At 30.3% G+C, this 22360-nt stretch overlaps 1 protein-coding gene across 50 annotated transcripts; it reads left to right on the top strand.

The window, feature by feature from the left end:
• Positions 1-69: 69 nt before the first annotated feature.
• LOC139489021 (probable splicing factor, arginine/serine-rich 7) lies at positions 70-22270 on the top strand. 50 transcript variants are annotated; one of them, XM_071275065.1, is made up of 21 exons: positions 123-367; positions 1908-2050; positions 2797-2897; positions 3235-3390; positions 4513-4688; positions 5137-5270; positions 5751-5946; positions 6235-6297; positions 6846-6887; positions 7485-7520; positions 9548-9595; positions 10390-10554; positions 11111-11146; positions 12375-12413; positions 13087-13128; positions 14076-14201; positions 15314-15355; positions 16992-17033; positions 17819-17860; positions 20704-20772; positions 21254-22270. In XM_071275065.1, exons 1-21 carry the CDS (start codon positions 228-230, stop codon positions 21507-21509), a joined length of 2094 nt encoding a protein of 697 aa, XP_071131166.1. In that variant the 5' UTR covers positions 123-227; the 3' UTR covers positions 21510-22270. The 50 variants fall into 50 exon arrangements, with proteins under 50 accessions (XP_071131527.1, XP_071131577.1, XP_071131520.1 ...); XM_071275105.1 differs by lacking the exon at positions 13087-13128; XM_071275074.1 differs by lacking the exon at positions 11111-11146 and having other exon boundaries at positions 140-367.
• Positions 22271-22360: the final 90 nt, after the last annotated feature.

Below are 22360 nucleotides of genomic sequence, written 5' to 3'. Positions count from 1 at the left end.
TCTTATAATTTAATTGCATACCAGATATATAAAAGCAGGATAATGCACAATTACGTCAAAATACCAATTACGACATTAAAGGAAGGTCTGGTACAATTACTGTTTTTCGTAGCTCGCAATACAAATTTTTTACTAAATATACCAAACCAGATTAGGCGTCCATTTTTATCAATTTTGGAAACGTTTTCTACTCCAGCTGAGAATATACTGTTGAAAAAACTGTGACGATGGCGGGGAAAGACGACCGGATAACCACAAAGGTTATCCAGGTCGCTAACATTGCCCAGAACGCATCAAAAGATCAAATGAAGACATTATTTGCATACATCGGGCGAATAGACGATCTTAAAATGTATCCCACCATTGAGTAAGAATAAATAAATATTAACATATGTATCCATTGTAACACAGGTACTTGTTTCTATCATTGGGGGGATAGTGGAAATTACCATGGATAGAAACGAGTGACTGTGTAATTAATAGTTTCAGCTCAACACAATTTGAGCAAGATATACTTCTTCTACTTTTACCATATAGTGACCGCCTTCAACAAATTGAAGATTATGTCACAGGAGGAAACTTACAACAAGACATATATTTCACGTTCTCATTATAAATATAATATAAAGAGGCCCATAACTTGCATAAGCACAAATTTCTTCGTAAATTAGCCAAATTGTATATGTCATACTGACTGCTAGACTTTTTTTGAAAAGTTGTTACATGAATGCAATGTTATTCTGTGTAGGCCAAAACATGAACTCAACTTGAGGCCAAGGGAGAGGGTAATTGATACCAGAGGGACATTCAAACTCATAGGTCAAAAATAAACTGACAACGCCATGGCTAAAAAACAAAAATACAAACACAAATAACAGTACAGAAGACATTACATAGTAAACTAAAGACAAAGCATCACAAACCCCACCATGGGTTATCTCAGGTGCTCTAGAAGGATAAGCAGATCCTGCTCCACATGAGGCACCTGTCATGTTGCTCATATTATTACAGACCTGATAAATAGTTTGTTGTTCTCGGGTGGATATGTCCCCGTGTCGATCTGGCCTACGTCAATCCGCCCAATATGTAAAGTAGATCCAGCCCCAATAAAAAATATATTTATAAGGAATAAAAATAAAGTATATATTAATTGTAATTCATAAATGTTTATGATTTTTATCAAATGTAATAGGTGTACGGTAAAAAAAGATTATTGGGTATAATTATATTAAAACGTATATAAAAGAATTCAGACATAAACATTAACCATCAGTAATTAGCATTTTCTTTCAATTGACTGTGATCTTAACAAGTCTTTCATCTTGTGTAATAGCAAATAGTTATTTACACAACGGTACAAGCCAATCCCAAGCAGATGATACATACAAACTCCACTTTTTGCAAATTCCAGTTATACTGATAAAATTTGTCGCAAATTCCTCCAAAATCAATATAGTTTATTCATATGTTATTATGGGTCCGGATCGACTTGGGCCAGATCGACTTGGGCCGGATCGACTTTGGGCCGGATGGACTTTGGGCCAGATCAGTTTGGGGCCGGAATGACTAGATACCTAGTTTGTTGGGTAACATTTGTGAAAAGGTAACAGGATTGTAGTTACGACACAAGAAACATATTTGATTATGCTTTATGCTTAAGCCTACAGGCCCACTACAAACTTTGATAGCTACAGGTTCGTCACTGAATTTGGACCATTTTGTACATGCACATGTAATATTCAAATAGCCTGTATTAGGAAGTCTTTTAGGCCAGATTATTAATTTACAAGCCTAGGTTAGTGGGCCTGTAGGTTTAAGCTTAAAGACTAGACTAAGTTGAGCCTTTTGTATATGTTTATGATAATAAAAACTTAACGTGATAATAATTCATTAACTTTGTATTTCAGCTCTCCTGAGGGAGCAGTATCAGCACCTGTGACAAAGATTGTGTATGTCAAGTTTGAGGATTCACAGAGCACGGGTGTCGCATTACATCTTAACAACACAGTCTTTATTGATAAAGCCATGATTATTGTCCCCGTCATGGATGGTATGTTGATAGATTAAAAAACCTGAATTTTTTGATTTTACATTCTTACATTATATTTTATATAAACTGAATGATATTGATAGAAAATTAAATTTCATGTATATATAATTTGAATAGTTATATGGCATGAATGGTAAAAGGAAACTTTTGGTAATGTCAATGGGTACAAACTTGTCAACCTATTCTCTCTATGAGTAATTATTATGAAGAAATCGTAAAAATATCATGATGATAAACATGTACAAAAAGCCAAACAATATCTAGAGGTCTAAAAACAATGTTCAACACTAGACCTCAGTCTTCAAGCTCTTAATGAGTCTAAAAGAGCGTAAATAAATTAACAAAATATAAAAACATTTGTAATCAACATTTAATTCTTGTTTTAAATTCCAATAGGGAACATACTTTAATTCTCAAAATATAAAAAAATTACTTAAAAAGATATAACCTCAGACAACCAATGATGAGGTTCTTGACAGATGATAGACACATGAGGGTCTGGATGGGGTTAACATAGATACAGATAGACTAGAATAGACAATGATAGGTAAATACATGTACTACTGAAAAATGTGCAAAACATAATGAAAAAGAAAAATACACCAACAAACGAAGAACAGTGAAAAATGTGCAAAATTTATATATAAGAATAGAAAAAAATGACATGAAAACCAAATTGATAAAGACAAAGTGAATGCTGAGTGTTAGTAGAATAACCATTGTATGTAGTATTATTTCCTTTTCAGGTAAAATTCCAGATGAACAGACAGCATTGCAGCTAGCCCCATCAGCTATGGCAGGATTGATGCCTGGTCAACCTACATGGCCTAGTAATGTTATTAGTCAGGTGAATAAATGTATTTTTTGTTGAAAGATGAGTTGATTTCATAAAGAAGTGTTTTATTTTCAATTTTACATTAATATTAGTGCATTTAAAGTAAAGCCCACAAAATTGCAACTACTTTTAAAAACCTGAAATAGAATATTTTCAATATTTATGAAATATTCTTGTTTTGGTTATTAACATGATTCAAAACTTCAATTTAACCAGAGTAAAAGCAGTGCTGATTTTTTTCCCATCAAAACACAGATTTTCTGGTGTACATGTACTTGTGAAGATCATATATTCTTCAAAAGCAAAAGAAAAAATCTGGTTAAATTTTTACTCTAACATATCTTTTTAGATGAGTGGTGTTGGTTCAGCACAAGTAATAACAACACACGACCCTCGTCTGACAGCCTTAGGTCTGCCACAATATCCAGCTCTACCTGGGACAACAGATGGATCTAAGATAGAAGAAATAAGGAGAACAGTTTATGTTTCTAATATGGATCCTACAGTAAGTTCATAGTCAGAATTGATTGATGTTCCAAGCTCTAAAGCCTTTAACACATACCCTTGGCTCACACAGAACAGCAAGCTATAAAGGTCCCCAAAATAACAAGAGTAAAATAATTCAAACAGGAAAAACAACAGTCTTATTTATATGAACAATAAAACGAGAAACTCTTAGGCAGCAACCATTTGATTTTCTGGGGGGGGCTATGGTTTTTTTTTCTGGACAAATTATTTTTTTCGCCTACGGCGAAAAACAATCTATTTTTTTCACGACAAGTCGAAAACAATTTTTTTCTTTCAATTTTAACATTACATATAGTGGCAGCTGAGGGTGAAACAAACAATTTTTTTTTCTCAGAATCAAAAACAAATTATTTTTTTCTCAAAAAATTGGAAACAAACTTTTTTTTCCAAAAAAAACCATAGCCCCCCCCCCAGAAAATCAAATGGTTGCTGCCTTATGAAACACATGAACAAACAGCAACCACTGAACAACATGTTCCTGACTTAGGACAGGTGCAAACATATGCAGCGGGATTAAAGTTTTAACTGGTGCCAACCTTTCTAAAACCATTACATTTGGTTCTTATATACAGCATTGTGAAGACTAATTATTAACAATAACAAAAAATAAATAAAACCTTGTTTTAATTCTTTGTAAGTGTACAAAAGAAAGCTGAAAGACGCCTGTGGGTGCAAGAATTTCTCGTCGCATTGAAGACCTGTTGGTGACCTTCTGCTGTTGTCTGCTCTATGGTCGGGTTGTTGTCTCTTTGGCACATTCCCCATTTCCATTCTCAATTTTTAGGTAAAGATAATTTGAATTTTGATGAGTTTTGATATCATGGGAGAACAAAATGCAGATGTAATTGCTAAATATTAACATATAAATCAAATTTGTGTTCTTTTGTTGGTGTCAATTTTGAGTTTAGAATTAAAGGGTATGGTCTCATTTCAGTGACAGAAAATAGAAGAGATAAAAAAAGGTTTTTATATAAAATCAGCATGACATCATACCGGGATTAAAATCAATGTTAGAAAATGGTATACAGAACAAAATGGTATTTAAAACAAGAAATTAAGTACAGTAATATAAATATTAAGGTATAATTTTATGTTTTAGACATCTACAGATCAGCTGTTGCAATTCTTTTCCCAAGTAGGAGAAGTGAAGTATGTGAGGATGGCTGGAGACCCCAGTAGTTCTGTAGTATCTGGTTATGTAGAATTTACTGACCAGAGATCTGTGGCCACTGCTCTTACTTACAATAGTGTAATGTTCCAGAATAAACCTATCACGTGAGTACTTCTCTCATACTATGAGGTATCATTGCAGCTCCCTTATGTCTCATATTATGAGGTTATTGCAGCCTATTTACACGATCTTCAGTGGTACTAAAATGTATCTTTGCAACTCACCTACTTTTCTAATACTACAGGGTTTCATTGCTCCTTTCATACCTGTTTCTCTTATACTGTGATGTATAATTGTAGTTCACCTTCTTTCCGTTTACTTGGAGGTTTCCTTGCAGCTCATCTAGACTCTTTCTCACTATTTTCTATTAAATAGCTGTTTATTAAATCACAATGCCATTTGTTTATCATTCGCAATAATAAAGTTTCTGAATTTAAAGTATGTAAAATAACTGAGTTTACTCAATGACCATTCACATGAAATACATTTAAAAAAAAATTATTACTTGGTATACACTTAATAAATGATTTTATATTTCCTTTTGATTTTCAGAGTAACACATTCTAATACATGTATCATCAAGCCCTTAACAAAGTCTCAAGAGGCTCAACAAAGGGACATAGAAGAAGCAATGAAGAAAGTCAAAGAAGCCCAGTCCCTCATATCAGCTGCAGTAGATGATCCATGTAAGTAATATTAAGTATAATACTATAAATAAAAGAAAATATCTTTTATATTTATAAAAATCTTATAAAAAGAAAAAATAGTTGACTGACTTGAAAGAGACGATTAATACCAAAGGGATATTCAACCTGAATTCGAAAAAAAAAAAAATGAAAAATTACCACAAAATACAGTATACCAAAAAAAAAATAAAGACAGAGCAGCACAAACCTCACTAAGAACTAGTGGTGATCACAGGTGGTCTGGAAGGATATGCATATCCTGCTCCAGATTAGAGACCTAAAAGAAAGTGTGTTTGAGATTGTCTTTCTTTTCATTAAGCCTAGATACCATCTTGTTGATTCTTGCTTTTTTTTAACCACCAAATTCATAGGAAAAAAACATTTGAAACTCTCATATTCAGTCATCAGGAGCCTTGATAAGATAATTTTATGTTTGATTACAGCATCAATGATGTAAATTCAATTCAAATTATATTGCAGATGACAGATCGCGTAGCAGATCTAGATCTAGACGAAGATCTAGGTCACGAAGAGGTTCCAGATCAAGGTCTAGAAAACGCTCAAGATCTCGTAGAAGATCTTCCAGACGATCAAGGTCCAGAAAAAGATCAAGATCAAGAAAAAGGTCAAGGTCCAGAAAACGTTCAGGGTCTCGGTCACGTAGGAAAAGGTCTAGGTATGTTGGACCGATTAGTATAATTCAAAAGCAGAGTATCATTTTCATCAAGTTATATTTAATTCATAATTTCTAAAAATTCTTTTCATTTATGGTCAAGAGATTTCAATGTCTACACAATAATTTCTGTCAAGTTTTATGATGCTGTCACATTGTAAATAAAAATTAGTTTAGTGTATCCTGCCTCCTTGGCAGTAAAAATATGGTAGGTAGCTTAAATTATCTTTATATCCTTAATAATGCAAACCACCATATTATCTTTAAAAATTTCTTTATTTGTTTACTTAGGTCAAGAAAGAGGTCAAGGTCAAAGCACAGATCAAGATCAAAATCAAAGGGCAGAGCACCAAAGTTTGTATTATTTCAAGAATATAAATAGTCATATGTGTATATTTATTATATAGACCATGCCTTACTATTTTGAACTCAATACACAAATCATTTGAATTCATTTTGAAATTCAGTAACAAACATAATTCTGCTGTTATTTTTTTCTATGATCGGGTTGTTGTCTCTTTGGCATATTCCCCATTTCCATTCTCAATTTTATAAAAAAAAGAGTGTACACAACTTCAATTATTGAAAAATTTATTTGGTATGTTGATATGATGTGAAAATGTTATAAGTCTGGTCAGGTTCAAATGTATTTCATATCTATGATAAAACAGTAAGACATGATCTGACAAATACAGAAAAGTTGGTGTTAAAAAAGCTTTTGCTCAAAAAAATATTAAGATGAAAATCAGCAGTTTTTTGGTTTTTTTGTTGTATTTTTAGTTTTATTAGAGTTGATAAAAATACATATTAAAGTGCATTTTCAAAACACATTATGAGAATATTAGCTAGGATATAGATACTATTATGCTATGATTTTAAGTATCCTTTCTGTTGCTGTGTAGGGAAGAGAGACCAACGCAGGGATCAAACCATTTCCCTACAAGGTAAACATATTTCCCCCTTCATTTAGTTTCCATGGAAAATCACAAATTTATCTTTTAATAATTGGAATTTAAATGAAATACAGAAAATTAATTTTGTGTTTAATAAATTTCTATAAATATTTCTGGTTCTAATAGATTTATCAATAAAGTTACTTGGATTTTAAACCCCCTTCTTAGATTTAAACTCATATATAGGAAAAATTAAAAATAAATTTCCAAGTGATATTTTATTTTAAGACATTTTTCGGATTAACCATAAAACTTGCTACCCCATACACACAAAACATTTCTTATGGAACTGTTCTCAGCTAGAAAAGCTGGATTAAAATGTTTTCTTTTAAGAAACTGTAATTCAATTTTAAGAAATTTTGATTCTGATCACCTATAATTTTTTTTATATAAAGTTCCTGATTCCATTTAAATACAATTGAAGCTGTGCAGGAAAAATTGTTTTTCTAATTAGGTTTGCAGTGACAAATTAAAAAAATAAATGATGTTAAATAAGCATTACATTTTTTTCTTAAATATTCTGTTAGAACCAGACAGTATCATTATGAGTATCAAATAATCTAATACTTGGTTTGTTTCCTATTGAAGGGGGCCGCTGAGGGGCCAAATCATCTTCCCAGTCAGGTAATAAATGTTTTACTTTAGCAAACACCTCTGGTTCATAATTTTTTCATGAGAAAAGATTTGCTTTCTATGTCAAAATATTTTTACAAAAATAATGTATAGTTATAGGTTTTATAATCAGTGAGAATAAAATATTGCTTAATATCAACTCAAGTTTATTTAATTTCTAAAAAAAAATAAACAAGCCCATGGGGAATTGATCATTACTATTTGAATAAAATATAGAGTTGATATCATGTTATGTCCAATTCTCATTGGTTATTGAATATATTTCTCATATGGAACAACATTCTATTTGTGTAAAATACAAAATTGCACGAATCACTGAGTTAGTCTTTTGTGCATACGAGTTTGACGTCATATATCCTCTTAAACTTTGTTTTACACGTCAGATTGTAATAAAATTCACCAAAAAAGAAAAATGTTCACGTGAAAAGTGTGAATATTTTGTATATAATTGAAGAAATCACATATCTCCATTACCAAAGAGGAAGTGTACATGGTCTGAACCTCAAAAACTCATCAATGACCTGACATGTAGCCAATGAAAAGTGGTAATTTCATTTCATGATGCTGAACTCACAATCAGTGACATTTACAATATGTTTGTACAACAAATATTTAACAGACCCGGCCTCACGGTCATAAAACTTTCGAGCATGATTTTTGTACTCAGACTCGAAAATCAACCAATCAAATTGCTGCATTTCATGTTTCGAGCATGAGTTTTGTGCTCCGAGCACTGAGCAAAGTTTTATGCCTTCAAGGCCAGGACTATAAGAGAAGACATTTTTGTAGAGGTGATTCTCTACAGAAAAACATTTGAAAGCAAATCTTTAGATATATTCAGAATGCAGGTTAAAAAAGCAAGATATTTGTAATTGTGCTTTGAATGTATTCTTCATGTTTAATACATTCAGTTGTATTAAGAATATCTAAAATGTCATTTATATAAATTTCTTATGCTGAAATGATTTACTTCTTACATGTATGTTGTCATATTGTTTTCTATATATAATTCATATTTATTGTACACATTTATATATGACAATGCTAAGACACCAGTTATTTACTTTGGAATTTAAAAAAAGAAATTTTGGCTTGAAATATACTGCATTAAAGAGGAAAAAAGATAACATAAACTTTTTATATTTAGATGGGGATTATTTTTGTCAATCTGAAATTTTGACAAAATATAAAGTAAATTGAAAACAGTGCTATTTCTAAACAAACACGGATATAAACCTTTCATGTTGTTTGATTTATCTATAAGTATTTTAATATAGTTGTTTCTGCTTCTTTTAGTTTGAATTCAGTTATGACATCATATTTTTTTCATTTTTATGAGTTTCTAGCATTATGACGTCACTAAATGACATTACATTTGTATACCAAAAAATAATTAATTTTTGATGAACTGCAGAAAAGAATGACAAGATCTGACAATGAAACATTAAATGATCTTTTTGTATTATAATATATTGATTGAGAAAAAAATATATACACTACTATTTAACCAGACCTCTTTGAGATTGAAAATGTTTTATGATAAGGTGTTCAGTTTGCATGGCTTTCTTAGATTACTAAAGAATAGTCATTATTTGTCCTGCAAATTTGTTTGATTTACACAAGTTTCATTATACACAAAATTGATTTGGTTATGTAGTTCATCTATATAATTATTTTCAACTTTAAAATTTCAAAGAATCTTCATTTGTTTTTTAACCAAAATAACTATATAAGCCTTGTAGGATTTTATATTCTCAGAAATTGTAAAATTATATAATCTCAGAAATATACTGTTAATACTGCATGTATTTGTAATTTCAACAATAAAAGCAGTAGAAATTCGATGGGATCTTTTAGTCGAACTTAACTGCACCATTTTTGACATGGCGTTTGCATATGCATGTGCAGCATTTGTCATCATTTTGTAATATAAAAATCTGTAATTCAGGTTTAGTTTTATTAAAGAGAGATATTGTAACAAAAGTGCAATTGATGAGAATTTTATCTGTCTTTTTCAGGAGGAGGTCAAGGACACCAAGAGCTTACAGTCGACGATCAAGGTCAAGGTAAGAAAGCAGATATTGCAGATCAGTGTCACTGTTATGATTATGATTAATGATTTGACATAACTTGTTAGATATGCTGGTATGTTCAACCTTTTTAAAAAGGTTTATGATGTTTGAATAATCTGTCTTAGGAAGAAAGAGTTACTTACATTCATAAAAAAATACAGATCTGTCTAATTTTTACTAATGCAAGAAGTGTTGTTTTATGCCTTGTTCCAATTCCAAAATCTTTTGAAAGAACAAAATTTCTCAAACATTGAAGATGTAAATGTTCAAAATGCACAATGTATACACCACTCACTATGAAAAAAACTGTGTTTCTGTGGGTCATTTTCTGTCCCATAATAACTGTTCACAACTGTTATTGATATCATCACTCTTTTGCAACTTTTTCATTTACTGTCCTTGATGCACCAACTGTCAGCAGAGATTCTGTAAATTGTAAGTTGGAAATGTCAAAGACTGCTTTGTAAATCAAAATACAAAATATAGGGTAACATTGAGAAAGACTCAATTATTGATACAGTAATTAACAAATCATAAATATCTAAGTTAAATGAATGTCAGAAACTGTCAGTATTATTTTCAGTTAAGAACAATTATTCTAGTACAGAATTTTACAGCCACTGGGATAGACAATATGTTTTTATTCAACGTTGATTCAGGTTAGAACCTGTTAGTGTTTAATGACCTTACCATATTACCTCAATGCTCATATTTCCCTCATTTTTACTTACCTTCACTTAAATGAATCAAGAATAGATATATAAGAGTGTAACAAATTTTGATTACAGGAGTCCTACTGCTAAACGGAAAAGCAAGTCTCCACCTCCTAAAAAAAGATCTAAGACTCCAGAAAAGAAGCGTTCTAGAAGTAAATCTCATCATAAGTCTTTATCACCTCCTAAGTTAGAAAGGGAAACATCACCGTTAGAAAAAGAGGGAGGATCACCAAGCAGGTATAACATATGAACTGTTGTTAATGTTTTGAGAGTGTGTGTGTGTGTTGTGTGTACTCTGTTTTCGTAGCTAATTATTTATGTAGATACTGTGGATTCATTTAATTTTGTGAGTACCAATTTTCGTGAATTGTGGAATTGTATTTTCGTGGATGTTTGATTTGATTCTTTTGAATGTTTTGAAAAAGTCTGCATACAAGGTTATTGAAAATTTGTACTTCGTTGAACATTTTTATTATTGGTCCATGTTTACCCACAAAATTTACAGAAATTGGTACTGATGAATATTAATGAATCTATAGTATGTGGGATTTGTGTTTACAGCTTATTGAAATTGTATTATTAATAATTATATATACATTTGTATTTGATAAGAAAAAACTAGGGTCACCGTCTAAAAAAACATTAATAAATGGCTATAAAAAATTGTTAATTTAGTCAATCACTTATGAATAGCCTCTAAAACCAATATATTCAGATTTTAAAACACATGTTTTAGCTAACACTCACTGCTTGCTATGGTTCTATTTCTGGTTCATTTCTATTATTTCTATAGAGAAGTTAACCAACCAGATCCAGCTACAATTTCAAGGTATACAGTATATGGCTTTTTAATGGGAGTGGTTTTTCTTCATTTTATCATTTTCATTATGATTAATCCATCCAGATAATGTAATGATCTTGTAAATAACTGTATTGTATATTGGAATTAGAATCATATGATCTTCCCATACTTACTTGTAACTCATATTTTATCATGGACTTGGATTTTGGTTTAGATTAAATTGGTAACATTTTGAAAAGGATCAGAATTTTTGTTTTTAAACTTTTTATAATTTTTTAGTGTAATCAATAGCATATCTAGATTTTTTATGTGTAATTTAACCATCATCTAAAATTCTAATGGTTTAAATTTTCACTAAATATTATTTTTCATTTTTAACTTTTTTTTCTCTGTATTTTTAGCTGTAGTTGTTATAAATCTTAATAACATGTTCTTCGATTTTAATTAAATTCCATTGTTTTTATCCATATTCATGTGCAAGTTATTTTTAAAATTCCATGAAAAACATCATTTCAACAGCAAAAATGATTAAGTTCCTAATGGCAACACACAACATAGAAGGTAAAGTTAATAAAAATTGAAAAAAAAAAGAATGGAACATGATTAAGAAATTTTGGAATGTGTGAAATGGGATGACTGCACACAAGCTTAACATTATAGATTTGACTTTAAGTTTGATTACAGATGGCCTAGTGAACATATATTTATTAATTAGAAATCAAGAATGCTGAAAGCTTTTTTTCCTTAGTAAACTTTCTAGTTGATTAACTTTTCCTGAATTTTTAAAGTATAATTTATCAGTTCAGTTATACTTCTGAAGTTATTGTTATGTGACTTTAATTGGAAGTCGCCAAGATAAAATCAACAAATGTATATGTTCATTTCTAAATAATTCTAAGCATACTAATAAAGTAATGGTACAAACCATATTAGATTATTTTCTATCTAGTCACAAGACTTTTTGTGCTGAAATAATGTTAAACAACCACCATTCTTTCAATCAATCAAAGTATAAATGATCTATATGTCTGTATGTACTAATTAATAATTAAAAGAAATATTTTAATTACAAATTAATAATTAAAAGAAATATTTTAATTACAAATTAAAAATCATATACACATTCCATTTTTGTTTTATGATTTCTCCTACCCAGTAGATATTTTGTACAACTTTGAACTTTGATAGTAATCACTTTATTAATTTTTAAACCCTTATGTATAATTGTCTTACACTAAGTTTTCTGTTTTACTAGTGATGGTCCTCCTGCAATGATAAAACAGGAATATGAAAGGTAATAGTATATATCCTTGTGACGTCTGCTTCTGTATTATTTTTTGATATTTTTTCTCTTTTGATATTTTTCATCACCTTTATACACTAACAATTTTTAGCATATATTTCTTATGATAATATATTATTGCTTTGATACAGGATTGCAACATAGAAATTCCAAAGGCACTAGAAAATAATGGAATTTATCGTTTATTTATATAAGAACTCTTAGTATGCAAGTCATTGACTCAACCGATTTATACTTGTCCCATTATTTGAGAGTTTTAGCCAAGCTTAATTTTGAACAAAAAAGTGGATTCATATTTATACTTACTCAAATGTATTTAAAGAAAAGGAATCAAAAGAGACGAAGATACCAAAGGTATACTGAATCTAAGAAAGTCAAAAACAAGGGAATACTGAATCTAAGAAAGACAAAAACAAGGGAATACTGAATCTTAAGAAAGTCAAAAACAAACTGACAAGGCCATGGCAAACAATTTTAAAAAAAAATGAAAGGACAAATAATACCCTACAAAGCACATCACAGAAAACTCAAGACTAAAAGACAGGAACCCCACCAAAAACCATGGGTGGTCTCAAGTGCTACAGAATCTCCAAACAATATGAAGCATGCTCACATATTCCCTCAAGTTTCTACCAATGTTTTTCTTTGTCTATTTGTAATATAGTCAGTCCAAAGAACCTGTAGAAACAACTGCACCCAGAAAAAGGTAACACATGATCAAAGCACACTTATTGTCACTTTTTATCTCCCTTTATAACTACTGTTTTTTATTATGACAATACTTTAGAAAAATAAATGTATACAAGAAAGAAAGGTAAATTTCATCTGCAATGAAAATTTGAAGTTATTGATACTTGTAAAACACATAAATTGTGTAATAAAGCTGATAAGTACTTTAATTTCTGTAATTATTTAGTATAAACATGTCTTAAAATCCATTGTTTCTATCATTGGACTCAACAAATGATTATAAGTTTACAGAGATGTTTTATCAAACGATAAGAAGAAAAAGAGGAAGTGTGAATAAAACATGCATTACTAAATACAAACACAATCAGCAAAATAATGAATGCTTTCAATTGTTTTTCAGAGGTGTCTGTTATTTTAAAATTAAAGACACAAAATAAATATTGAACATGTTCTTGTAAAATAGAGGCCTTTAAGCTCCAGATTTATTATCAAATTAAGGATCTGTCCAGATGGCAATCAGGGATCAAGTCTTAGCTTCATTACACACATTGTTTAAAAAAATGTAAAAAATACCTGATTTCTGGTTCAGTTTATAACTATTAACTCTAGAAATAAAACCACAAAATTCCTTGAAGATCTATAAAATGGTTATCATAAGAAAATATACTATTTTTATATAGTTAATAAAAATTGTCCTGCATTTTCAAGTAAACCTAAAATGATCGGAAAATCTTACGAAACTGAATTGAAAAGAAGTACATACAACTATTGGAACTACCTGAGATATCTCACATAAACAATATCATTTTTTATCCCTGTATGAAATTTATTGAATTTCAAAACTCAACTTCAGCCTTTTTATTGATATATATTGATAATATTTAATATCTGTAATACTAGAATATGATACTGACTACTTTGATTCAAATGATTTGTGTATCATACTTTGTTTTTATGTTTCAGGTCTGTTAGCAGAAGTCGGAGCAAAACTCCACCAAAGAGACGCTCCAGTCCTCCAAAGAGAAGAAAATCAAGAAGTAGATCTCCCAAAAGATCTTCCAGCAGGAGATCCAGAAGTAGGAGCAGAGAGTTAGTATATTTATTTATAGAATTTGTCCTAAAATGTTTTTATCACTTATACTGTAGATTCATTACTAACTATCAGAATTCAGATACTAATTTTCATGGATTTTGCCAGTAGAGGTTAACCACAAATTTAAGTGTTCAACAAAAAAAACAATTTTTCTACAGGTTTATATGCATAGTTTGTTAAAACAAAAACAAAAAATGAATCCACAGTATACATTTGTATCATAAATGAGTAAGTTCACTCTGGACATAGAAAATATAGGTTGTTTATTGCTTGGAAAGGTTTTCAACTTATATCTAATTTATAAAAAATCCCATAGTGAACTTACTGTCAATGTAGAACTATTCCATTAAGATTGATGCGAGAGTTTATGAAAGGACTTCCAAATTTAAATATATCCAACTTACTTTTAGTAATTGCATACATAAAAGATTCAAGACTGACTGATTGGGAGTAATGGCTCATGTCTATCATACCCTTCCACATTTCTTTTTAAAGGAATAACTCTAAGTTTAATATGATTTTTATGTGACTTTGAAAATTATTAACATAATAAAACTTATATGTGATGATGCATCTTTGGTGAATGTTTCATCCTTTGTCTAAAAAATAGTTATGCCCCTTTGTTTTTCCAAAATTCTTCTATTATGTTGTCTGTTTTTATAACTGTTTTAAGGGAAATATCTGATTACAAGATCATCTAGTTCTATTTTAGGGTTGGAAAGGCATTCAGAATTAACATGCTCATAGAAAGATCAAACTTTGATATAATCAAAATCATCACATATATGTTTAAATAACAGAAAAAGGCCTTGACTTTAAACAAAAAAGAAACTGATTAATTTTGTCATTCTTTGTTTATTTCAACTTTCAAGGTTTGTTTTGATTTATTGTAGATTAAAAAAAAACATAAGCTAAATCTAATAGAAATACATCAAAATTTTAAAAATTCCTTAAATATACTCATTAATGAGGTGAAACTGAGTAAGCTTATACTATATTCCAACAGATTTTTACTTTCTTGTATTTATAACGTTAAATTCTATCAGGTTTAGCTCATATGAACATATTTCATTTCATGTTTTTATGTTCTGTCATTTTTTTACTTTAGTGTACCAAAAGACAAACACAAAAGTGATAGGTCAGCAGAAAGGTAACTTACTTAGAACTTTAAGTTCTGTTACCCTGCTTGCAGTTATTCATTGGTGATAGCTTTCTTCAGTTTTGTTCCATATGAATTTATTGATTTGAAAATTAGAAAGTTAGAATTTATCAGGGATCGGTTTAAAAGTTACAAAAATAAAGAAGATGTGGTGTGATTGTGAATGAGATAACTTTTCACTAGAGTTAAAATGAAGTAGTAGTAAGCGATTAAAGGACACTGTACAGCCTTCAACAATGAGAAAAACATCCTAGAAAGAGACTAAATACAAGTTCAGTACCAGAAACACATTCAATATTGATAATGTTTTAGTCGATTCAATATATATTTTTCAAGAGTTATGGCCCTTGTCTATCAGATTATTTATGACGGTGAGAATGCTTTTGATCGCTAGATCACCTTATTAAGGGCTAATTACCAAACACACTGTGCAGGGCAGCAAACCACACCAAAATTCTTCTTCAAACCAACACATGGTCCTGACTTGGCACAAACATTTGCTATAGGACACTGATTACCTAATTCTAAGTTGATTTGGGGTTGAAAAGATCTTTTGATCTTGAGCTGTTTTCGGTAGATCTCAAATTTATGGTTTAAGAGTTGTGACCCTTGACTATCATACATTTTGCTACTTTTTGACAGTCTTGCCTTAATAATGTTAGCCGGAATATTTTGTATTGTCAGATCACCTCAAACCTAATATTTTTATGCCCCCACTGTAGTGGAGGGGGTATTTAGTTTTACCCTTGTTCATCTTTATGTCTGTAGTTCCAAAATTGGTTTCACTTCTTTAACTTAAGTTTGCCACAACCAAATGTTATGAAACTTATACACAATGCTTATTACCACAAAACACAGATCAAATTTGATTCTTTTTTTGGCGTCACTATAACTGTCCTTAAGTTGTGCCCCTTTACAAATGGAAAAAAAATGCTGAAATATTCATTTCTATTCTCTTACTTAAGTTTGCCTCAACCAAATGTTTTGAACTTATGCAAATGCTAATTACCACAATACACAGATCAAGTTGAAGGTTTAGTGAGGTCACTCTAATCTTCTAGAGTTATGCTCCTTTACAAATGGAAAATATTGCTGAATTTTTTGGTTTCCGTTTGCTACTTAAGTCTACCTCAATGAAATGTTATGAAACGTATACACAATGCTTGTTACCATATAACTCATATCAAGTACAGATTTGGGTAGCGTCACTTTTACAGTTCTTGAGTTAAGTCCCTTTTTAATGTATTTTGCAAGTGGGGGCCATGGACACATTCCCCAGTTATTTTATTTTCAATTCAAAAACCTTCCTCTGAGAGATTCAACAGGTAGGCCTTAAGTGAAATGAATAAGAGATTAATTTACTGCAATTTTTATTTTGTTGTATCACTGATTTCATAACATGAGCCAAATCAAATAGAAAATACACCAAATTTACAAAATGATAGTAAAAAATATACATTTATCTATATACCAACAGATTTTTACTTACTTAAAAAACAACCATATTTTGTTATTTTTTTTTTCTTTTTTATTTGGCCCAATTAAACATAATATGACATAGAAATGTATAGCTTTATTTTTTTTAAACTGTAAAAATGTTTCTATGTACTGCTATTTTTTACTTTAGTGTACCAAAAGACAAACACAAAAGTGATAAGTCAGCAGAAAGGTAACTTACTTAGAACTTTAAGTTCTGTTACCCTGCTTACTGTTTTTGGTTGGTGATAGATTTCTTTAGTTTTACCCAGCATCAATGATAGGTTTAAAGTTTTATCCATGTTTGAGCACCAGATACAAATACATTTGTTTCAGATTTCTGTTTTTTTTTCTTGAATTTGGATAATTCTCATGCATGGGGAACTGATCACCTCATTCCAGGTTTCTAGGGGTTTCAATTAAATCTTTTGTCTACAGTTTGATTTTAGCAGATCTGTTATTTATTGTTATTGTGCAGATATTATGACCATTTTCAGAAATTCTTCTACTATATTGTTGTCATACTATTGTAAAATCTTTGGGAGGTAATATTTTCGATGCAAGATAACTTAATTATCTTTTTATTTTGAAAATCAATGTTTTCCTCTTATAAAATTGTACTTTGGTAAATTCCAAAATACTCATTAAATTAAAAGAAGGTCAAAAAGACAGGTCTTTAAATGAGATAGAAAATATTTAAATTTGTCATTCTTATTTTATTGATATTCTAAGTTAGTTTGTTTTTTATTTTAAAAAAAGAACCTAATTAAATATAGATGCGTCAAATTTACAAACTGATAGGAAAATACTCAGATTAGCGTTGCTAACGAGAGCTTTTGGTGTATAATAAGTTTTTAACCTATTTTTACTTTTTTGTAATAAAACCTGATTCATGATGTATTTTTTATAAATATGTATGCTCACATATATATGCATATTTTATGACATATTTCTATGTACTGCTATTTTTTACTGTAGTGTTCCAAAAGACAAACACAAAAGTGATAAGTCAGCAGAAAGGTAACTTACTTAGAACTATCAGTTCTGTTACCCTGCTTACTGTTTTTGGTTGGCGATAGTCTTCTTCATCTTTACCCAACTTCTGTTTATTGATTTGAAAAAAAAAGATGTTAGATAGGATAGGTTTAAAGTGGTATCTCTCTTTCAGCACCAATTACAAAAACATTAAGCTTCGTGTTTATGTTCCTGATGAGTTTAAAGATAACCAATGGTGTGGCTTCATCAAGGTCCAATCTGAAATTGGACCTTAGGAGCTCTGGCTTGGGATCTGACTTCTCAATGACCTTAAAAAAATATTTTAAAATTCGTTATATGGATTGTTGTTGCTTTCAAATTTACTTAATAGACCTCTGGTGACCTCAGGAAAAAGAGCGATACTATAGCCCAATATGTACTGTAATAGCTTCAAATGATTTGTTTATACGACCCCAAAAAAAATTTGGGATCGTATAATGGTATGATGTCATCGTCGTCCGAAGACACATTTGTTTCCGGATAATAACTTTAGTTTAAGTGAATAGATCTTTATGAAATTTTTTTCAGAAGGTTCAATACCACAAAAGGAAGGTTGGAATCGATATTGGGGATGATGGTCTCAACCGTATAGGAATTAAGGGCCCAAAACAAGAATTTTTCTAGTTTCAGGATAATAACTTGTGTACAAGTATTTCAATTGCTCTGAAATTATACCACAATGTTTAAAACCACAAGTAGAAGGTTTGGATTCATTTTAAGGGTTATGGGGCCAAAGTTTAGGAATTAAGGGCCAAAAAGGGGCCAAAATAAATATTTTTCTAGTTTCCAGACAATAACTTGTGTGTTATTGTATGGATCTCTCTGAAATTGTACCACAATGTACCATATAACAAAGAGGAGGCTGGGATTAAGTCTTGGGTTAATTGCCCAAAATATGTAGGAATAAGGGGCCAAAAAGCATGTTTCTACTTCTAGATTCCAAACAATCATGACAATTACTTGTTTTTTAAGTGTATTGATCTCTCTGAAATTGTACTACAAGGTTCAATACTACAAAGGAAAGCATGGGATTGAGTTTAAGGGTTATTGCTCCAAGGGGGGGGGGGGGGGGGGTCAAAAAGTTGGGGGGATTCTTTGTTTACCATTTTTTAAGGGATTCCTTTTTTTCAAAATTTTTCAAATTTTGAATTTTAAAAAGTTTCAAGAAGAAATCTTCAGTTGCACAGTATTGTGCAATAGATTTGTTAGATCTTTAACCACATAAATTTTGTGACAAAAACCTATATTATGTCAAAAATTTGATCACAATCCAAATTCAGACAGTATCAAGCTTGAATATTGTGACCAAATTTGCCCCAACTGTTCAGGGTTCGACCACTGGGGTTGGATAAAGCTGCGCCCTGCAGAGCACCTGGTTCCTTAATTAAACCTTTCCACTTACTTGGATGAAGTGTTAGGATGAAAATTAGGCCATACTCTTTTGTTAATCATGCTAATTATATTATAGTCTCAAAGTGCCATTCTATTGATGAGGAGGGCAATATATATATATTTCAAGGACGATTGCTCCACTCTTGTTAGATTAATTTTAATGAAACTTCACAATTTGGTAGCTTACCATATCAAGATTTGCTATATGCTATGTTTTATGACCAAATTTTATAGAATTAAATGTCATTGCCAATCTTTGACAGGACAGGAGTTATGAACCTTATGAGCACTTTTACCTTGTGCATGTTTGGTAGATTTAAGGATGCATAATGCGAATAAAGAAATATAATTGTGTCTGACAAATATTAGAGCAGTTAAAATGAGTTTAGATTTCTTAGACTGATAAACTTTGATAAAGCTATGTCATAGGTTAGCAAGTTTTGTGTACAGAAAAAAAAGCAAATAATTATCAAGATTAATTAGTCTCTCAAAGAATGTATCCAGAATTAAGAAGCATCACTAATGAAAACCTGATTATGGTATATTTGTGGGGATCAAATTTGAAAGAATGTTTTTCAGAAATCCTGCTCGTACATGTAAACTTAGTGTATCTCTGGATTCAAGATTCATATTGATGTGTTCTGTAAAAATCTGTATTTTAAGATAGTGGTGTCACTCAGTGATGTCATTCCATCTGTTTCAGATCATAGGTGTACTTGAATATTCCTTAATTTAAGCAGAGCTTACATTTTTACAAGTTTTAGAATAATAAACTTGGTTATTAAAAAGATACTTACAGTGTTAAGTCTTGTTTTTAATTACGATAGACCTTCAAGCTGGTTGAAATGATACTGAAATAATTTCTAAACCATCTGGCACAAATAGCCTTATGAGTCATTAACGTTATTCCTCATAATATCAGGTTCATAGTAGTATTATTACAACAATTAATCAGAAATTGTTTTAACTTTGAATAGTCAGAAATACATATAATTTGTCTCTGCATACAAAAGACTTTCTTATTATAATAGTAGTACATTGACAAAAAAATTTCTAGGGTCAACTAGAATTTGTCATTTTGTTGCCAGTCTGAAATCCAATATTGCTGTCAAATTGCATATGTAAAATAGATATTAAAGAAAATTTATCTGAAAAGTGTTTCTGGTCAAGCTAATAGTAGAAAAACTGGTCAAATGACCAACACAGGATTCTTGAATCCTCAGATTTAAATGTTGTAAGCCTTATGAAATGAAAATAGCACAATTTATATTTGAAACTGGCAAGTAAAATTTTATTTTCATATGGTTATTAATAAAACATAAATAGTGAAATAAAACATACAAATAGTGAGAGTCTATTGTAGACTACTACATTTACCCTTTAAATACATTTATAATTGTCATCTTAATTTAAAGTGACTTTTTCTGTGTTTTCAGTAGAAGGAGTTACAAAAAATCAAGAAGGAGCAGAAGTAGGTCAAAGAAGAGGTCAAGATCTCGTAGCAGGTACTTTTTTTAATCCTTAGCAAACTATATATCCTCAATACAGATCTGCGGTTGAAAAAGTTACTTAACATTCCATAAAATATTCTGAAGAAATAAAAGGTTTAACATTTAGTTGGAAAAAGCAAAGAATTTCATATACAAAAGTAAAAAATAAAACTATAGTATTAAGATTTAACTTCGGTCAAGGTTTAATCAATATGGAAGAAGAATGTATAACAAATATTGCAGGCAGCAACCTGGGACCACCACTTACTTTGGGCTCTTGAATTTGGACAATTTACCAAACTAAGATTACTCTCAGATACTAATGGCTAATTCAAATCTAATAAATAAATCCTGTTTTCCCTGACTAAAAACTTAGTTTCAAGTTAGGCAAGGAGAATAGTTCTTGTTTATGACAGCAACATTTATTTTTAAAAGGATACTGTGCCTTAAATGAACCTACCTTTACAATTTCTGTCAAATATTTATTATTTTGCAGGGGCAGAAGAGAGAGAGACAAAAAAAGGGATAGAAGTAGGGATAGAGATCGAGAAAAGAAGAAGAAACATAGAGACAGATCCAGCAGAGAGAGAGAAGAGAAAACAAAAGAAACAAAAGTTAAAAGGAATTACGATGAAGAAGAAAAATTACAGGAAGATTATAACAGCGAAAATGATTCACTTCGGCCGGCGGAAACATCACTCCCACCAGACGATATTAATCTTCAGTCTGTTGACATGGACATGAGTGATTGACAAGTTGATTTTTAATTTCATATGTCTTATCATGCTTCTCATTTGCTTCATATTGATTCTGTAAGATACAAGTCAAGTTTTAAATTGTGACGATTGGGGTGTTATAAGTTCCAATATTTTAAATAATTGTTGTTCAGCTAATTTTGGAGGAAAGACTCTTACGTTTGTTGTATTACTTAAATCATCTGGTTGGATTATGTTTAAAAATTAAATGGAATTGTTGTTCATATGATAGTTAAAGCTTTGGTAATGTATAATGCTATTATTCTTTTGTATTGCTGTTTGCAGAGGTTTAATGAATTAAGTAAAGAGTAATTTCAAGAAAAATAAGTAATCTGAGTAAAAAACTCATTATGTTATATATTGCTCATAAAAAAATAAACGAATCTTTACTATGGTTTAATAAAAATTATGAGTACAAACTGAACACTCAGTTTAATTTCAGCATTTGAGGAAAATCATCTTAATTACTTATTTTTAAACTATATTTAAGAGTTTTGCACACTAGTGGATTCGGGGAGAGGTAATAGGGCATTACTTTTATATAAAAACAATCATATTTGTAACAAATCTTCTTTTTTTTAAACACACATTTTCAACCCCTTTCCTCAAACCATGGATCATATTATAGTTTTTGGAAATGTTTCAGGTGACATAAGCTGAAGTAGTTAATGCAATGGATTTTGATTGTTAAGCTTTTTCATTGGACAACATTTTATATGTTATAAAGTGAACACTAGAAATAAACAAGTACGAACTAAGATTGTCATGAATTTTTACTGTGTGATGTCTACTCCAGTTTGAAGTCAGTACGGCAAAATCAATTTTAATTTGAGTGCTTCCTATTTTAG

The sequence above is a fragment of the Mytilus edulis genome, chromosome 1, assembly GCF_963676685.1.
Source record: "Mytilus edulis chromosome 1, xbMytEdul2.2, whole genome shotgun sequence".
Lineage (NCBI taxonomy): Eukaryota > Metazoa > Mollusca > Bivalvia > Mytilida > Mytilidae > Mytilus > Mytilus edulis.
Note: the sequence above shows the minus strand (reverse complement) of the source record. Positions and strands in the feature narration are given on the sequence as shown.

Bases quoted from the DNA above. Each gene is read 5' to 3' on its own strand.
- LOC139489021 (XM_071275065.1), top strand. From the start codon at position 228: ATGGCGGGGAAAGACGACCGGATAACCACAAAGGTTATCCAGGTCGCT. The intron at 368-1,907 runs GTAAGAATAAAT...TTTGTATTTCAG, and splicing joins AAAATGTATCCCACCATTGA to CTCTCCTGAGGGAGCAGTAT. The intron at 11,147-12,374 runs GTATACAGTATA...CTGTTTTACTAG, and splicing joins GATCCAGCTACAATTTCAAG to TGATGGTCCTCCTGCAATGA.